At 50.5% G+C, this 15,013-nt stretch overlaps 1 protein-coding gene across 7 annotated transcripts in view; it reads left to right on the top strand.

Moving 5' to 3' along the window:
• LOC108152132 (four and a half LIM domains protein 2) overlaps nucleotides 1-15,013 on the top strand; it is a 60,861-nt gene that overhangs the window by 36,908 nt on the left and 8,940 nt on the right. For 3 of the 7 annotated variants that reach the window (XM_017281225.2, XM_017281224.2, XM_033386165.1), the window contains one exon: nucleotides 14,368-14,568. In XM_017281225.2, the coding sequence (XP_017136714.1) occupies nucleotides 14,368-14,568 (201 nt within the window). Of the gene's footprint in view, nucleotides 1-171; nucleotides 2,633-2,701; nucleotides 2,774-2,969; nucleotides 7,723-13,305; nucleotides 13,684-14,367; nucleotides 14,569-15,013 lie in introns of those variants that run through there. The other 4 variants (XM_017281220.2, XM_017281222.2, XM_017281221.2 and 1 more) reach the window with 4 other exon arrangements.

Below are 15,013 nucleotides of genomic sequence, written 5' to 3'. Positions count from 1 at the left end.
TTGTCACTCTCTCACTCTTTGGCTCGTGCGCTCTTTCTCTCTTTCTCTCTGCCTTTGGCCGCCGTCAATTAGCGCCATTTGGTGGCAATTGCTTTTTGGCCAATTGTGCCTTGCTGCTGCGCTCTTTGTGATTCATTCGATGCTCTCTTTCTCTTTGGGGGGGCCCTTGGCCGGCTGCCGCTGCTGGGGCATTAATCAGTTGCAAGACGATCGATTAACGGAAAACAAGAGCCAGGCCATATGCAACCATATGTGGCTGCCCCGCGCTGGTAGTCGCCGACCCAATCTCCAAAAAAGTCTCATCCTGCTCGCAACGGATCGACTCGAATCTTTTGATAGAATTCGTCTTTTTTTTCCAATAATTTGTGGATCTTTTGCATCTGAATTCGCCAAGAGGAAAAAGTGAAATACATATTTTTTTTTGGCGAATTACCTAATCAGTTGGCCATTAACGTGAGTGCCGTGCCCCGCGAGTGGTGAGTGTTCTGCCGAGTGTCTGTCGAGTGTTCCGAGTGCGTGGTGAATATTTTATATAATACGCGCCACAACCAGCGGCGGCGGAGGCAAGAGTCCGGGCCTTGCATTGCTATTCTGTTCGTCAGGGGATACGGATTTCAGATACTGATTCCGATACCGATACCAGTACCGATTCCGATTCTTACGCAAGAGAATAATGCCATCGGATGAGGCGCTAACCGGCATCGGGGAGCTGATCTTCTCGCTGCTGATCGGCTACCTGGGGGCCCTGGAGTGTGCGTTTGTGGTGCGGCATCTGTACCACTGCACCTTCCAGCATCCCGCCTACACGGCCACAGATGCGGCAGCGGACAAGGAGGAGCTGCCGCGCCTGCGCGAGCGTCTGGAGAAGGACATAGCCGAGGCGGCAGAGCGGGAGGCGCGCTCCGGCACCAAGGCCATGCAGGATGGTATCCTCTACGACAACAAGGGCCACCGCGTGGATCCCGCGGGCGAGAAGAGAGAGGCGCTGGCCGCGGAACTGGAGCGCCAGAAGCGCATTGAGGAGGAGACGCGACGACAGCTGGCGGAGGCCGAGGCCCGCCTGGCGGAGGATCGGAGGAGGGCCAAGGAGGAGGACGAGAAGATGATCGAGCAGCAGAGAGAGGAGCGCAAGCAGCGCGAACAGAATGAGAGAAAGCTGATCGAGGCCGAGAAACAAAGAGAGGCAGAGCAGCGACAGCGCGAAGAGCAGGAACAAAAGCTGCGCGAAGAGCAGGAAAGAAAGCTTCAGGCGGCCGAAGAGCAACGAGAGCGCCTAGAGAACGAACGGAAGCTGATCGAAGCCGAAAGAGAGCGCGAGGCCAACGAGAGAAGGATCCAAGAAGCCGAAGAGCAGCAGGAACGCGAAGAGAACGAAAAAAGGCTGATTGAAGCCGAGCAGAGGCGCCTGGAAGCCGAACGCCAGCGAGAGCTGGCCGAAGCTGAAACGCAAGAGAACGAGCGTCGTCTGTTCGAAGCTGAAGTGCGGCAAGAGCGTAACGAAGAGGATCAGGAACTAAGGGATGCGGAGATCGTGGAACGCCTGTTGGCGGCAGAGCGGGCACGAAAGATGAGCGCCACAGAGAGCGAGCTGGAGGAGGAGGCGCTGGAAGAGGAGTCGCGTCGCCTGCTCTCCGGCCGAGTGGATCCGGAGAGCAAACAGAAGATGATCGAGGAGAATGCGCGACTCTTCCTGGAGGCCGAGGAGGAGATGGTGATGCTGCAGCAGCGCCAGCTCCGGGCAGCCCACAGCCGGGATGAGGACTCCGCATACGCCGGAGCAGTGCCAGTGGTGGAGGAGCACTGCGTGAAGAAGATACTGCCGCCCAGATTCCGAGAGGCGGAACGGTACGAGGAGCCCATGATGGTGCAGAAAGTGAAGACGCAGTACGGACAGCAGTCGCAGGGCCTCGCGTTCCCGGGCGCATCCGACGAGGGCTCCTCCGTGGAGCCCAATTCCAGCCAGCAGTCGTCCTTCAGCACCCAGCCATCGGAGGATTTGCTCCGCACGGAGGAAGAGCGTCCAGAGCCCGAGGGCGAGGACCACACGCCAGATGTCCAGTACACGGAGGACTATCTGCGCTCCCTGGACGGCATCAAGAGCCGTCCGCTGGTGCGCGAGGATGGATCCGGCAGGAGGCGGGCCTTCAAGAAGCGCCGCTCCAGCGGCAGCTCCAATTCGTCGCGTGACTCCCGCGCCTCCCGAGACGAGGAGCTGAAGATGTTCACCTCGCTGGAGGAGGAGGAGCTGCGCCACGGCGACCACGACGACTACAATCCCATCAAGTACACGAGCGAACCCACGCTGCGGGTCAAGTCGCACCACAGGCGGCACAAACGAAGTCCGGCAAAGGACATGATGCCACCGTCGGAGGCCGAGGCGGGTGTCGTCTCCCTGGAGATGCTCGGCGAGGAGAGCACCAATCCGTGGGGGGAAGGGATGCCCGAGCACTACAAGGACACGGAGTTCTGGAAGCACGAGAAGACTCTCTCCATCGACGAGGAAGAGATCGATATGGATCTGTCGAAGAACGAGACCAAATCCTCATCTTTCGAGGATGCCACGGAGGCGGAGAATGAGGAGGCGGCCACCTCCCTGCTGCAACAGCAACAAAAACGCTCCAAGGAGCAGCCGGTAAGTGGCAACAGCGTATCTGTGGCAGATCTCTCTCTCACGTAATGAAACGAATCTTCTTTGTGGCAGGACCACGAACAGGATACCAAGGACAACTCCAAAGCGGCGGAGACCAGCGCCAGCAGCGACAACAAATCCAATGTAAGTGCGTAGGTCAGAGGGCAGACCAACAGAGGTCCCAAAAACCAATCCCCAGCCCAAACCGAAACCCCCGCCTGCTTTCTGCCCTGCTCTCCGCTTTAACTGCTTTTTCCCCTCTTTGCTTTTCATATCCGCTACGCTTTTGCCCATGCTTCCACTCCCACTTCCGCTTCCGCTTTCTACCCATCCCCTGAAGCTGCAAACCTCCCCCGCAACGGAGGAGCAGTCCAAAGGCGGTGGGGGATCACCCGGCCTCCGACGCAGCCCGCGTATCGACGAAATGGATCTCTACGAAGAGCGCTGGTCGGCCAGTCGCCCGGATCAGGATCGGCCGCATCCGCAGACACCCAGCATCAATGTCCAACAGCCGGACACGGCACCCTGGCGCGATCAGTACGGACTAATGATGGAGGGCCTCAGCGACTTTTACGATTTCCAGGCCTCCGTGAATCCCTCGCGATCGCGTTCCAGCTCCCGCAATCCCTCGCCACAGCCCAAGAATGTGGCCAATCGCATGGATGTGGACTTGGAGAAGTCATTGGAGGTGTACGACGACACCCAGAATGGTGTGGCGTCGGGAGAATTGAATTGCGAGCTTGTGCTGCAGCTCCTGGAGACCACTATGAACGGGAACGAGGCCCCAGAGACACCATCAGGCGAGCAGCTGATGGTGCAGAATGTGGCAGATGATGCGGGCAATGGAAGCCTCCCAGTGGCAATGGTGTATGCACCAGTACCAGCACCAGCCGAGGGACCTCCCACAGAGAACTCTCTCCATGAGGAGAGAGCATCCTCTGATGCAAGGAGACATTCACGCTCCCGCTCCCCACTCCCGACCAGCGAGAATCTCGAGCGGAGCATCAGCCAGCGAAGGCAGCGTCTGATCAAGCACAACGACGAGATCATGGAACGATTGTCCAACTCCAGCGGCAGCGACAATAGCAGTGGTGGTCGCAACAGCCCCATGGAAACGGAGGCCAATGGAAATGTAACGCCGCCCCTGCCCCAACCCGTAATCGAAATCAAAGACATGGCCCTGGACGAGCCCATAGAGGAGGAGGCGCAGCCGACGCTGGAGGAGAGGCGTCTGTTTGTGGAGACTCTCAGAGCGGAGCGCAATTCGCGCTCCCGATCACGATCCCGTTCACGTTCGCCCCTGCCCACGGCGGATAATATAGCCAAGAGCCTGGAGACACGTCGCCAGAAGCGCATCCAGCACAATGACGAGATCTTCGAGAAGCTGCATGAACAGGAACACTTTCCCGAATCGACCCTACCCATACCCTGTGTGTCCATCGAGATTGAAGCGCCTCCTGAGGAGCCCCAGGCCGAGGGAGAAGCCGTCGAGGAGGACACCCCCGAGAGCATGGCCCGACTCTTCGAGCAGCTGCGTCTGAACCGCGTGCGTTCCCACTCCCGTTCACGCTCACGTTCCCGCTCCCCTCTGCCGAGTGCCACCAATCTGGAGCACAGCTTGGAGAGGCGTCGGGAGAAGCTGATTGCCCAGAATGACATGTTCTTCGAGCAGCTCCAGGAGCGGGCCAAGACCCCAGAACCAGAGCCCCGCGTGACAGTGGAATATGTCTATGAGTTTGTCCAGGAGCCAGATCATCCTTCGGATAGCAGGGACATGCGTTCGCTTTCACCCTCACGTTCCCGTTCCAAGACACCGCCGGGGCAGGAGCAGGACTTCCATCGGATGCTCAATCTGGAGGGATCCGATCAGCGGACACTCCGCAAGAACAGCGAGGAGGTGGAGAGTGTCCTGGCGACGAGCGCCAAGCAGCGGGCACTGGATCTGGAGGCGCTGCAGCAGCTCCAGAATGCCAGCGAGGAGATTGAGCTGCGGGTCCTCAGTCCCACGGGATCCGAACGCCAGAGAGTGGAGGAGATGACCAGAGAGGCGCCAGATGTGGAGCGAACCGTCTCGGAGGTGGCCAGGGATCTCCAAGACGAGCTGGTGGCTAGTGGCTTCAAGCGATCCACCTACGTGGGAGAGTCCCTGGAGGCTCCAATGGCGGATAGGGCGGCACAGCGAGAGCTGCAGGCAGCCATCCTGGAATCCCTCACGGAGAATCGTCTGGGGGCCAAGCCCAAGACCTTTGCGGAGGAGCTGAAGGACACGCAGCGCATGAAGGACGAGTCGCTGGCCAGCGGCTTCAAGCGCTCCACCTACGTGGGCGAAATGTCGCAGGATATGTCCGCCACACAGCTGGACGACCTGCGCCATCGCACGGCGGAATTTCAGCGCTCCCGCAGCCAGAGCCGATCCCCGTTGAGGGGCAAGGAGGTGGCCATGTTGAGGGACATTGACGAGGAGGCGGCCAAGCGGGAGCTGCAGGATCAGCTGCTGGACAGGCTGGCGGCCTCCAGCGTGAATTTTGAGAACTTTTCGCGGCACCTAAATGCCGATTTCCTGGACAGCGAACGGCGCGCCTCTGATTCGGCGATCCTCAAGCAGAGCGATCCCTACGGCGATCATCTGGATCCGGAGGAGTACCATCACTTCCGGCGCTACTCGCTGGCCCAGGAGCAGCCCGTGGAGGAGTATCCCAGCGATGAGTATGTGTACATCTCTCAGATTGAGGTGCGCACGATGACGGGCACCAGAACGTGGCTGAAGGAAGACTATTACCCGCTGGAACCGGAGGAATATGAGTCCTCGAAGGAGAATGTCGTGGATCAGGATAGCTGGGCCCGAGCTGTACTCGCCGCAGAAGCAGAGGCAGCCGCCTTCGATGCTACCAATGCCATCTACAGCTATGACATTGCCGACGAGGATCAGCAGCAGGATCTCGAGCAAGACCTGGATGTGGAGCGGAGCAGCTCTAACGACAGCGACGACGAGCGCCAGACGGTGGTGGAGATCGACGACGAGGACGAGTTCGAGTACGAGTTCGACGAAGGCATCTCGGACAACAACGAGCGCACACAGCCCACGGACGAGTCCCATCACGACACCTCCGAGTGCGAAGAGGCCGAACGGAACGCGGATCGCTATGCGAACCGTGGGGCCCAGGACTGGGAGGAGGTGGACGATGTGGAGGACTTCCTAGACTATGGCCTAGACGATGGCGCTGTGGGCGGGGCTACGCCCTACTCCGACCCCGACTCCTTCATCGAGCAGATCTACAACGATGCCATCAAGAACCGAAAGCAGTCGGGCATCCTGCGGGAGTACGAGACGATGGTCCAGGAGCAGCTGCCCTCGGACCAGAGCGGACCGGAGTCCTCGGACAAGGAAAAGTCCGGTTCGGAGAGCGAGCGATACGCCCTGTGGGCCAAGACACGGGAGCTGGAGAGGTCCCGACACACCGATGTGGACATTGCCCTGGGCCTGGGTCTGGTGGAGAGCGAGCGGAGAGACACGGAAATGCGATACTTGGGGGATGCCCAAGTGGCCGCCAGACAGTCCACGCGACTGCGCACACGGTATGGCTACAATCCGCAGCTGCAGGCGGGCATGGAGGTGGAGGATGACATCGAGGTGGATCTGAACTACAAACCGAAGAGGGAGTACAATTGGAGGAAGAATTTCCGATTGGAGGATGATGGAAACGATGATGGCAATGGAGGAGAAATGAGGGGGAGAACTGAAGAAGAACAGCAGGAAGAAAGGGATCGTTTTGAGGAGGAGCAGGACCTGGATCAGGAACTGGAGCAGGAGCTGGTGCAGGAACTGGAGCTGGATGTAGAGGATCACAATCAGTATGAGGATCAGGAGCCATACACCAATGATGATCCCCTCCAGGAGGCGGAACAAACCAATGGGGAGATGGTGGACCTGCGTCGCCTGAGCCTTGGCGGCGAGAGCATCACCCTCTTCAGTCGCAGTCCCATGCGGGAGATCCTCACCGATGTACCTGAAGAGAGTAGCCTCCAAGCAGAGGGAGAAGCTGAAGTCCCCAACGAGGAAATCCTACCCCACGAGGAACCTGCCCCCAGCGAGAAGCCCAAGAAGAAAAAGAGCAAGAAGAAGGTGCGCAAGGGCTCCAAAACGGAGGAGGAGCTGCGCGATGACAACGACTCGGACACACAGATGTACGGCAGCCGACGGCAGGAGGAGCAGCAGCAGGAAGCAGCAGCAGGAGCAGCAGAACCACCAACACCCAAGCGGAAGTCCCGCTCTCGACGCAGCTCCAAGAGCAGTCTCACCAACGAGGAGGGAGGAGGCGGAGGAGGCCTCTTCTCGCCCAGAAGCAGCCTGGCCTTTGTAGGCGAATCGTTGGAGGGCATTGCAGAGTTCGAGGCAAAGGAACACAGGGGAGACGAGGAGGAGCAGCCAAAAAAGAAGACCAAAAAGCGGAGGAAGGCCAAGGAGAGCAAAGAGGAGATGGTGCCACCGCAAGCCCCAGAGATCGATCAGATGGAGGAAGCCTTGGTTGCGGCGCTGGCGGAGATTGCCCCCGTGTCGGTGTCCTCCAATCTGACGCCCGAATCCACGCAGCAGAATCTGCTATCCACCGTCAGTGCGGGTCAGAGTGTGTGCGTGACCCCGGCCTCGTCCATCGAGGAAGCATCCCCCTCCTCCTCCTCCTTGACCGCTGCAGCGCCGTCTGCCGCCGTGGTGCCCGCCCGCTCCGTTGTGGACACCTTTGACATACTGAAAGATGCCAACTTTTATCCGCTTTTCTAGCCATCGCCATCGCCATCGCCCTCGCTTTTGGTTTGATGAATCTTCTAGAGGCGCTGCTCTCTTGCGCCGTCACTCATTTGATTTCGTTTGTTTTTATCTATTTCTTATAGACATGTTCATAGCCAAGAATACGAGCCCACGTCCAAGCCATAGATCCATAGATCCTCCCAGCATCCAGCATCCAGCATCCAGCATCCGCATCCTCTGACTGAAGGGTAAACGCCCGCCCGACCCATGGGATCGGAGATCCCATACTATATATTGTATGAGCTGTGTATTATACTAACGACCCTAAACCCCTCCCAAAAAAAAAGAGAGGACTCTACAACTAGTCATCATAAATAGATGCTAGTGTACTTAACGATCTATTTTTTTTTTTTGTGCTGTCTTTTTAATTGCTGAGAAATAAATGCCAAATGAATAAAATAAAAGCATTTCGTGTTCTTCCTATAAATAGTAGCCCCCCATCAACCGTCAACCGTCAACCATCAACCATCAACCATCGGCAACCATTCCCCAAACGAGTTGCATCTGTGGCTTGTGCCAATTCCCAAAATGCCCGAGCATTGAGATCATTCAGGAGGGTCCCCTGAGGACTGTTGTCGTCCATCCATGGGACAACAACAAGTGCACTGACATTCACAGAACCAGAGCGAGAATCGTCTCAGAATTGCCCATATATCTGTATATCTGTATATCTGTACATATGTATCTGTATACTTGGTATTTGTGGCCCACTTTGCATTTTTGGCCGCTTTCCGCCTGCCCCTTTCCCGCGAATGATGTCATCGTTTGACATACCATTCCGTGCGCCCAATGAAATTGGGGAGGAGCACACATAAATCCCCAAAATGCAAATTGTTGGCCATATACTTAGATTTACTCGACTTTTAATGGTCACGTCAGGGGGAAGCATCATAAACCAAACAGAGAGACGTCTTAACGTGTCTTAACATGTTGGTGAGGGGAAATATATGTATGTATGTAGATTTAAGTGATTCATACGGAGGTTGCTTGGATGGAAAGCTCGAGACTAGGTTAGGTTGTGGCGGCTGCCGGGCTCGCTCGGAACCCGTCACACTTAGCCCGGTTTCGGCCCGTTGTGATACCGCATAGGATCATTCCTTCCTGCGTTGTGAGACTTCCTCGAGACTAAGTAGAATTTGATTGGCCTTAAAACGTATATCGGAAAACGTGTTGAAGGTAAAAAAATATCAGACGTGATTCCAGGATTAGTTGGAGATATTTTGGAATTAGTGCATTAATTAACGAATTTCTTGAACTATTTATACAGATTGTACGTGGGATGGAAAAACTAGTCCTAGTCTCTACTTCTTTTAGAAATATATGAATATCATTTTAAGGAATTTTCGAACTATTTTCGACAGAAAAAAAGGGAATATTTTAAAGGAATTTTTGGACGATTTGAAGGGTAGCTGGAACCCAAAAATAAACAAGGAATATGCCAAAAGGGACAAAGGGCAAAAGGAATGCTAACCCTTAACACACTCATGGGGCAGCAAAATCCTTAAGTTTGGGGCACAAGAAGGGGTCTCCCCCCCCAAAGTAGGCCACAGCGAACAGGCTCTTTCGTGTGCCCAAAAGTATGCTAATCCCACAAATGCATTTCCAGTTTTTTTTGTGTGTCCCCAAACCACAAAGCGAAAATGCCAATTTCATTCATTGCGATAATTTTTTCCCAGAGGAAGATGTCAACTCAAAGAACACTTTTATGAGGTATATCCCATGCATTTCTCATTGTATGAAACGCTGAAATGTCGCTGTCAAGTTCTGTGTGTCGCGTCCTTAGTCATATTAAGCAAAAGTCAGCCAAAAGAGGAGCTCCCCCCCAACCCCTTTTTTTTTGGGGGAGAAGATAACAAATTATTTTGGCGACTGTCAATCCGCGGCTCGGCAGGGGCTGAGGAGGTGGAAATTGTCTTTTTGAAAATATTTATGACAGGCCGAACAGGAAAGTGTGTCACTCGTGTGATTTGTTTATGCCGCTCACTTTGTCTTTGTTCTACTCGTACGCTTTTCCACACTTTTCCACACTCGTTCTGCCGCTCCTGCTCCAACAACTGGGGATTTATTTCTGTAAAACTCATTGCGTAATGCATCGAAAGTGTACAAAACAAATGGATCCGTACCCGACCCAAAACACTGCCAAAAATTCTGCCAAAAAGTCTTATTCAATAGTTTTGTGGCTCTGTCTTTGACATGAATTCATTTTTCATACGGAGGCACACTTAAAAGCCTGCGGTTCTATCTATTTATCTATCCATCTATCTATATATACCAAGCATGTTCCTTCATATTTTTCATCGGTGTATTATACATACATATATAGAGAATACAATTTTCCGAAAAATCTTCACTTGAAATTCTGTTCTGAATGGATATCTTTTTCTGTTCTTGTGTCAGTTAAATGAAACACCTTTGTTTCACCCCGCTGCAAGGCACTCGCGAACAATATATATTTTTGCAATTTATCTTTGGGATGCATGTATTTTTGGAATTTCTCAATAAATTGGCAAAAAGCAAGCATGTTTTCATTTGATTTTTCTAGAACCAATTTAAAAACAAATTAAAAATTAAAAATGTGCCAAATTTTCATCGAATTGTTGTTGTTGTGGGTCTGGATCGTAGACAAACTTAAACTTGAACTTATAGACCCCTTACCTCCCACCCCACCCCCACCCTCCGGCATAAGCAGCGTCTTGGGCAAGATTTCCTCCAATAAAAAATATAAAAATACGCTGGAAAATACACACATGAGTCTACGGCATATACCCCATACATACGTCTGTCTGTCTGTACATACATATATGAATTTATGACCCAATTAACGCCTTAACGCCCGCATGAAAAATGCCAAAATAATCGTAATGAACAGAGGAGCAGTCGAGAGCGGTCGGGGGGCAATGGAGCAGAAGAGGGAGTGGCGGGAGCAGGCAGGCAATCATCATCAACGGAGGAGGAGGAGGAGCACCGCATCACCAGTCACACACAAAAAAAAAAATAAAAAACACGCAACAAAACTTTTATCAAAAGATTCGCAAACTGCAATTTTATTTATAACTGAAAAGATTGCAATACACACACACAGCCTCCCGCACACGCCGCCTCCCGCTTTTGGGGGACTGTGGGGCAATGTCTGTGGCGGCGAAAATAGCAGCCACTAATATACTACACATGCAATGCATTATTTTATGATCCGAGTATAGTATATACTATGTATACATATGAGTACATGCTTCATAGGAGCGTATAGGAAAATTCCGAAAAAGGGGGAGATCTGCCTGGGAAATGGCCGAACTTCGGCTGACAATTTATTATCCCAGAGAACCTACTGAATTCAATGGAGGGGCCTTTTTTGGAAGCTCCTTAAACTTAATTGTTAGAACATCTTAAATATTTCTCCCGAATCTTTGAGCGGACTATGAAATTCAGAGACTGGAATCTGTGCCCAAGCTTTTCTTAGATATCTCTCCTAGATATTCTCTCAAGGACTTTCGCGAACCTTTTCTTATTATTGATTGCTCTCTGCCGTCGTAGGGCTCCTTGTATTAAGCCTTCAATAAACCATTTAAAATCCCACACCCCAAGGCACGTCTCATCTTTCTTGGCGATCTTCAACCATCAATGTCCTACCTTAATGGATTGTCCATTATGGAACCCAACCATTCCCCCCTCTACCATCTGTCATTTCTACGTCAGTGGCCACGTCTTTATTTTCGCATAAAGCCCATAAATTCCCATCGCAGCAGTGAATCAGTTTACATCCAACAATTTTGATATTTCAACAAACTGTAAAATATGCATTCACCGACATATACTATATACTATATGTACATATATATTTTATGTACCTTTTCGTTGCGGCTAATTTGCCAGAATATTTTGTGTTTCGTTGATTTTGTTTATTATTCAGATGATTTGGGCTGGTTTTCTTCTTTATTCTAGTTGTAGTTCTAGATCTATTCGTTGCGGATAGGATAGAGAACGACCTAGAATGGGTCTGGTCGGAGGGGGGTAGACGGAGACCTTGTTAATTGCTTTCTACCACTGAACTGTCACATTGGCATTTTCTTGGCCTTTTGGCCGAACGCCTGCCAGTCCCATTCCCTCACCTTGGTGACCCTCACCTGCCCTCAGGTGTCGCGTCCATTTCTCTGTTGGAAATGGAAATTTGTTGTGAGTAAACATTGGTTATTAATTGGGTGAGAATTGATTTATTGGGGCGTGTGCCACTGTAAATAATACCTGAATAAAGTCAAAGAACATCTTCTATAAAGCCCCTTTTAGATCCGACTAGAAACTAGAACTCAATTTACACAAAAAAGGTTACACAACACATACTATATGTTGCTCTCAAAAATATTGGTATACAAACTATTATGCAAGTACATTTTGTATTTTGAAAATAACCCATCAATTCATATTTATTTTGATAATTTTGCCCTTGAATTTCAAAGTCTCTGTCTTGCATTTCCAACCAATTATTTGTACAACTATTTCTCACCTCCAATCCGCAAAAAAAAACACACACCTGTTGTTGGCCCATTTCAGTAAACATTTTCGCCCAGTTTTTGGCATTTCAATGATGTCTGTATGCTGTAATAGTCGGACATACATATGTACATACGTATAGAGTGGGGAAAATCAGAAGAATGCCAAAATCCATTGCCATATATTAATATAATTACGATAATGTACCCACGCAAATGCTGAAAGGCTGAAGATCAATTAAAACATCTATATGGCCCACGCCAGAGGCCGAAAATACCGCACGGGTGCGATAAGTGCAGGCCCAGAGTCAGATATTTGTACACCATCTAGTAGATCGCCAGATCCATGGGATCAGAGGAGGAGAACCAGAAACAGAACCCATACCAATTTATGCTCCATTGGGGATGGATGGACGGATCGTGTGTGTGGGGGATCGTGTCGTGTGTAGTGCAGTGTGGAGAGGGCAGGGCTGCCCCTCCCCCTTTCTCTCCATCTCTCTTCGTGTCTGCATGTGTGTCTGTGTGTCTTTATGCTCGTGTGTGTGTCTGTGAGTGCTACTTGTGTGTCGTGTGCACAAAGCGCCAGGCAGAAAGAAAATGGAACTAAAAACACCAAACGAAATTTATTTTTTTCGTAAGAAAAATTGAAAATTGTTATACCCATTAATAGGGGTATATTGTATGGTGGATAATGTGTGTAACAGGAATAACAAATCGGGTGGTTTCCGAACCCATAAAAGTGTTTATTCCTGATGTTTCGAAGGTCAAGGTTCATCCACGTTCCCTCCAAGAAAACCTGAGGAACGCCTGATAAAAGGTATCTGGAATGCCTGGCTACTTCATGGTTTCCCACTCTGCGCGTTGGCGGATAGAAGGGGAGGCAGGTGTGCCACCCTCTACGCCCACCTTCTGGCACCTGAACCGTGATTCCTCTTTAGAGAGGAACGGGCGTGAAATATGGCCAACAAATTGGCCAAAAATTGAAGAAAGCATTACCTCAGAAATTGCATATTACATGCATATTCAATAGTGCCGTTAATTATTGGCAATATCCACATTGTCTGCCGCCAGGGGCCATCCATCAACCCATCCACCCAGCACCCCAATCCTCTCCCGATGATCAGCCATGCGTTCGTCCGTTCGTTCGTTCTCTCGCCACTTGGAGAGAGAAAGAGAGAGAGGGAGAGAGACGTGACGCGTGCTCTCTCTCTCTCTCGTTTGCGTGCTGCTGCTCTCCGAGATTTTATTTTTACACATGGCTGCTGCGAAACTAGATACAAAGCGAGCAGAGGCAGAGCCAGAGCCAGAGGCTGAGGCAGCGGCAGCGGCAGCGGCAGCGGCCAATATTCAGACCAGACCGTTTCGAAAACATTTTCGGAAACCGCTGCGGCAGTTGAGATCGGGATCTCGGCGGCAAAGTTCAAACGTTCTTGGACTCCGAACAGAAGCCACAAAATCGAAGCGAAACGAAACGAAACGCGTTTGCTCCTGCACAGAGGCACGCACAGACACGTTCAAACACGCACGCACACACTGCACACACACACCAATACAGAAGCAGATAATAATTATAGAAAGTTTAGTCGGTCATTGGAGTGAGCGAGAGGGCTAGGCGCGATGGCGGACGTGGAAATTATGCAAACCGTGCAAACGGAAGTGAAAACGAAAACGAAAAAGGTCAAGAAGTCAACGTCGTCGAAACGTCGCGAATCGGAGATCCAAATCAGCGAAGTGGAGGTGGATGCCTCCATTGAGGAAAGGGGGTAGGTGACGTGTTTTGTGAGCAGTTCGTAACCGACAGCGCATTCCGAAATATCTGAATCCGTATCCGAAACTGAAACCGAAACCGAAACAGTCTCCCTGTTTCGGTTTCCTTCTTTTTCCGGACATTTTCCATCCATTCATATATCTGTTCTGTTTTTTGTTGTTTGTTTTTTTTTTTTGTTTTTGTTCTTCCGATGGATATGTCTGAAATCATCCCCAACAAACAATGCAAAAACCATTCCAAATCAATATTACTCGTACATTTCCAAAATTAAACTCAAATTCCAAAAAGAAAAGAAAAGCAAAAACTATCCAAAAGTACTCTCGCATATCGAACTTTTACAAAACGACACACGTTACTACTCTACTTTCCTCGGCAAGACCGTTTACTAAAAGGTATCCACAAAATGTCTATCTGTTTCCAAAATACACATATATGTATGTATGTACCCACACCGAACCAATACCACAAAACAGAACCACACACAAGTGCCACAAAGAATACACACACCAAAAGTTACACTGCACAACACAATAAACACTACAATTGGAATACTCCCCCTACCATAGTCCCTTCTGTCCTTCTGTGATTCCTCCTTGTGCCCTGTAAATGCTGTACCAAGTGATCCGATCCCCATGTACTCTATATATCTCCCGATCTCTGTCTCTGTCTTCGCTTGCAGTTAATTTTCAGTGGCGAGTACACAAAAGCCATGGACAAGGACTGGCATTCGGGCCACTTCTGCTGCTGGCAGTGCGACGAGAGCCTCACCGGACAGCGGTACGTGATCCGGGACGACCATCCGTACTGCATCAAGTGCTACGAGAATGTGTTTGCCAATACGTGCGAGGAGTGCAACAAGATCATTGGCATCGATTCGAAGGTGAGTTTTTCTCGAATAAAAACCATATGTGGGTGGACCCTGTACAGGCGCACACAAAAACAATAAACAGTAAATACCTTTTGGTGCACACCATTCCCCTCAGGCCCCACCCAGAGAAAAAAGCCATGAAATTTTAATATTTATTTAATATTTCTTTAAAATATTGAAGTCTTTTCCCCTGCACTTTAACATTAATATGCAAAATACTTGATCTAAATATATTTCATTTTTAAAGTAAATATATATTTCCCAACCATTTAATATGATATACTACTTATTTTAAAGTGTTTTTTGGCTTACAAATTTATTTGAATTCCATTTAACTTAAATATGGCCTGTTTTGGGTTTTTTTCTCTCAATTTGTAATAAACAAAAACCTGAAAATAATCAATAAATGTTTGAAAATAGTCCAGAAAACATACACATCAAAATGCAAAGGCACCCC

Source organism: Drosophila miranda, chromosome XR (assembly GCF_003369915.1).
Source record: "Drosophila miranda strain MSH22 chromosome XR, D.miranda_PacBio2.1, whole genome shotgun sequence".
Taxonomy (NCBI): Eukaryota; Metazoa; Arthropoda; class Insecta; order Diptera; family Drosophilidae; genus Drosophila; species Drosophila miranda.
The sequence above is the reverse complement of the archived record's forward strand: the minus strand, read 5'-3'. Positions and strand labels throughout refer to the sequence as shown.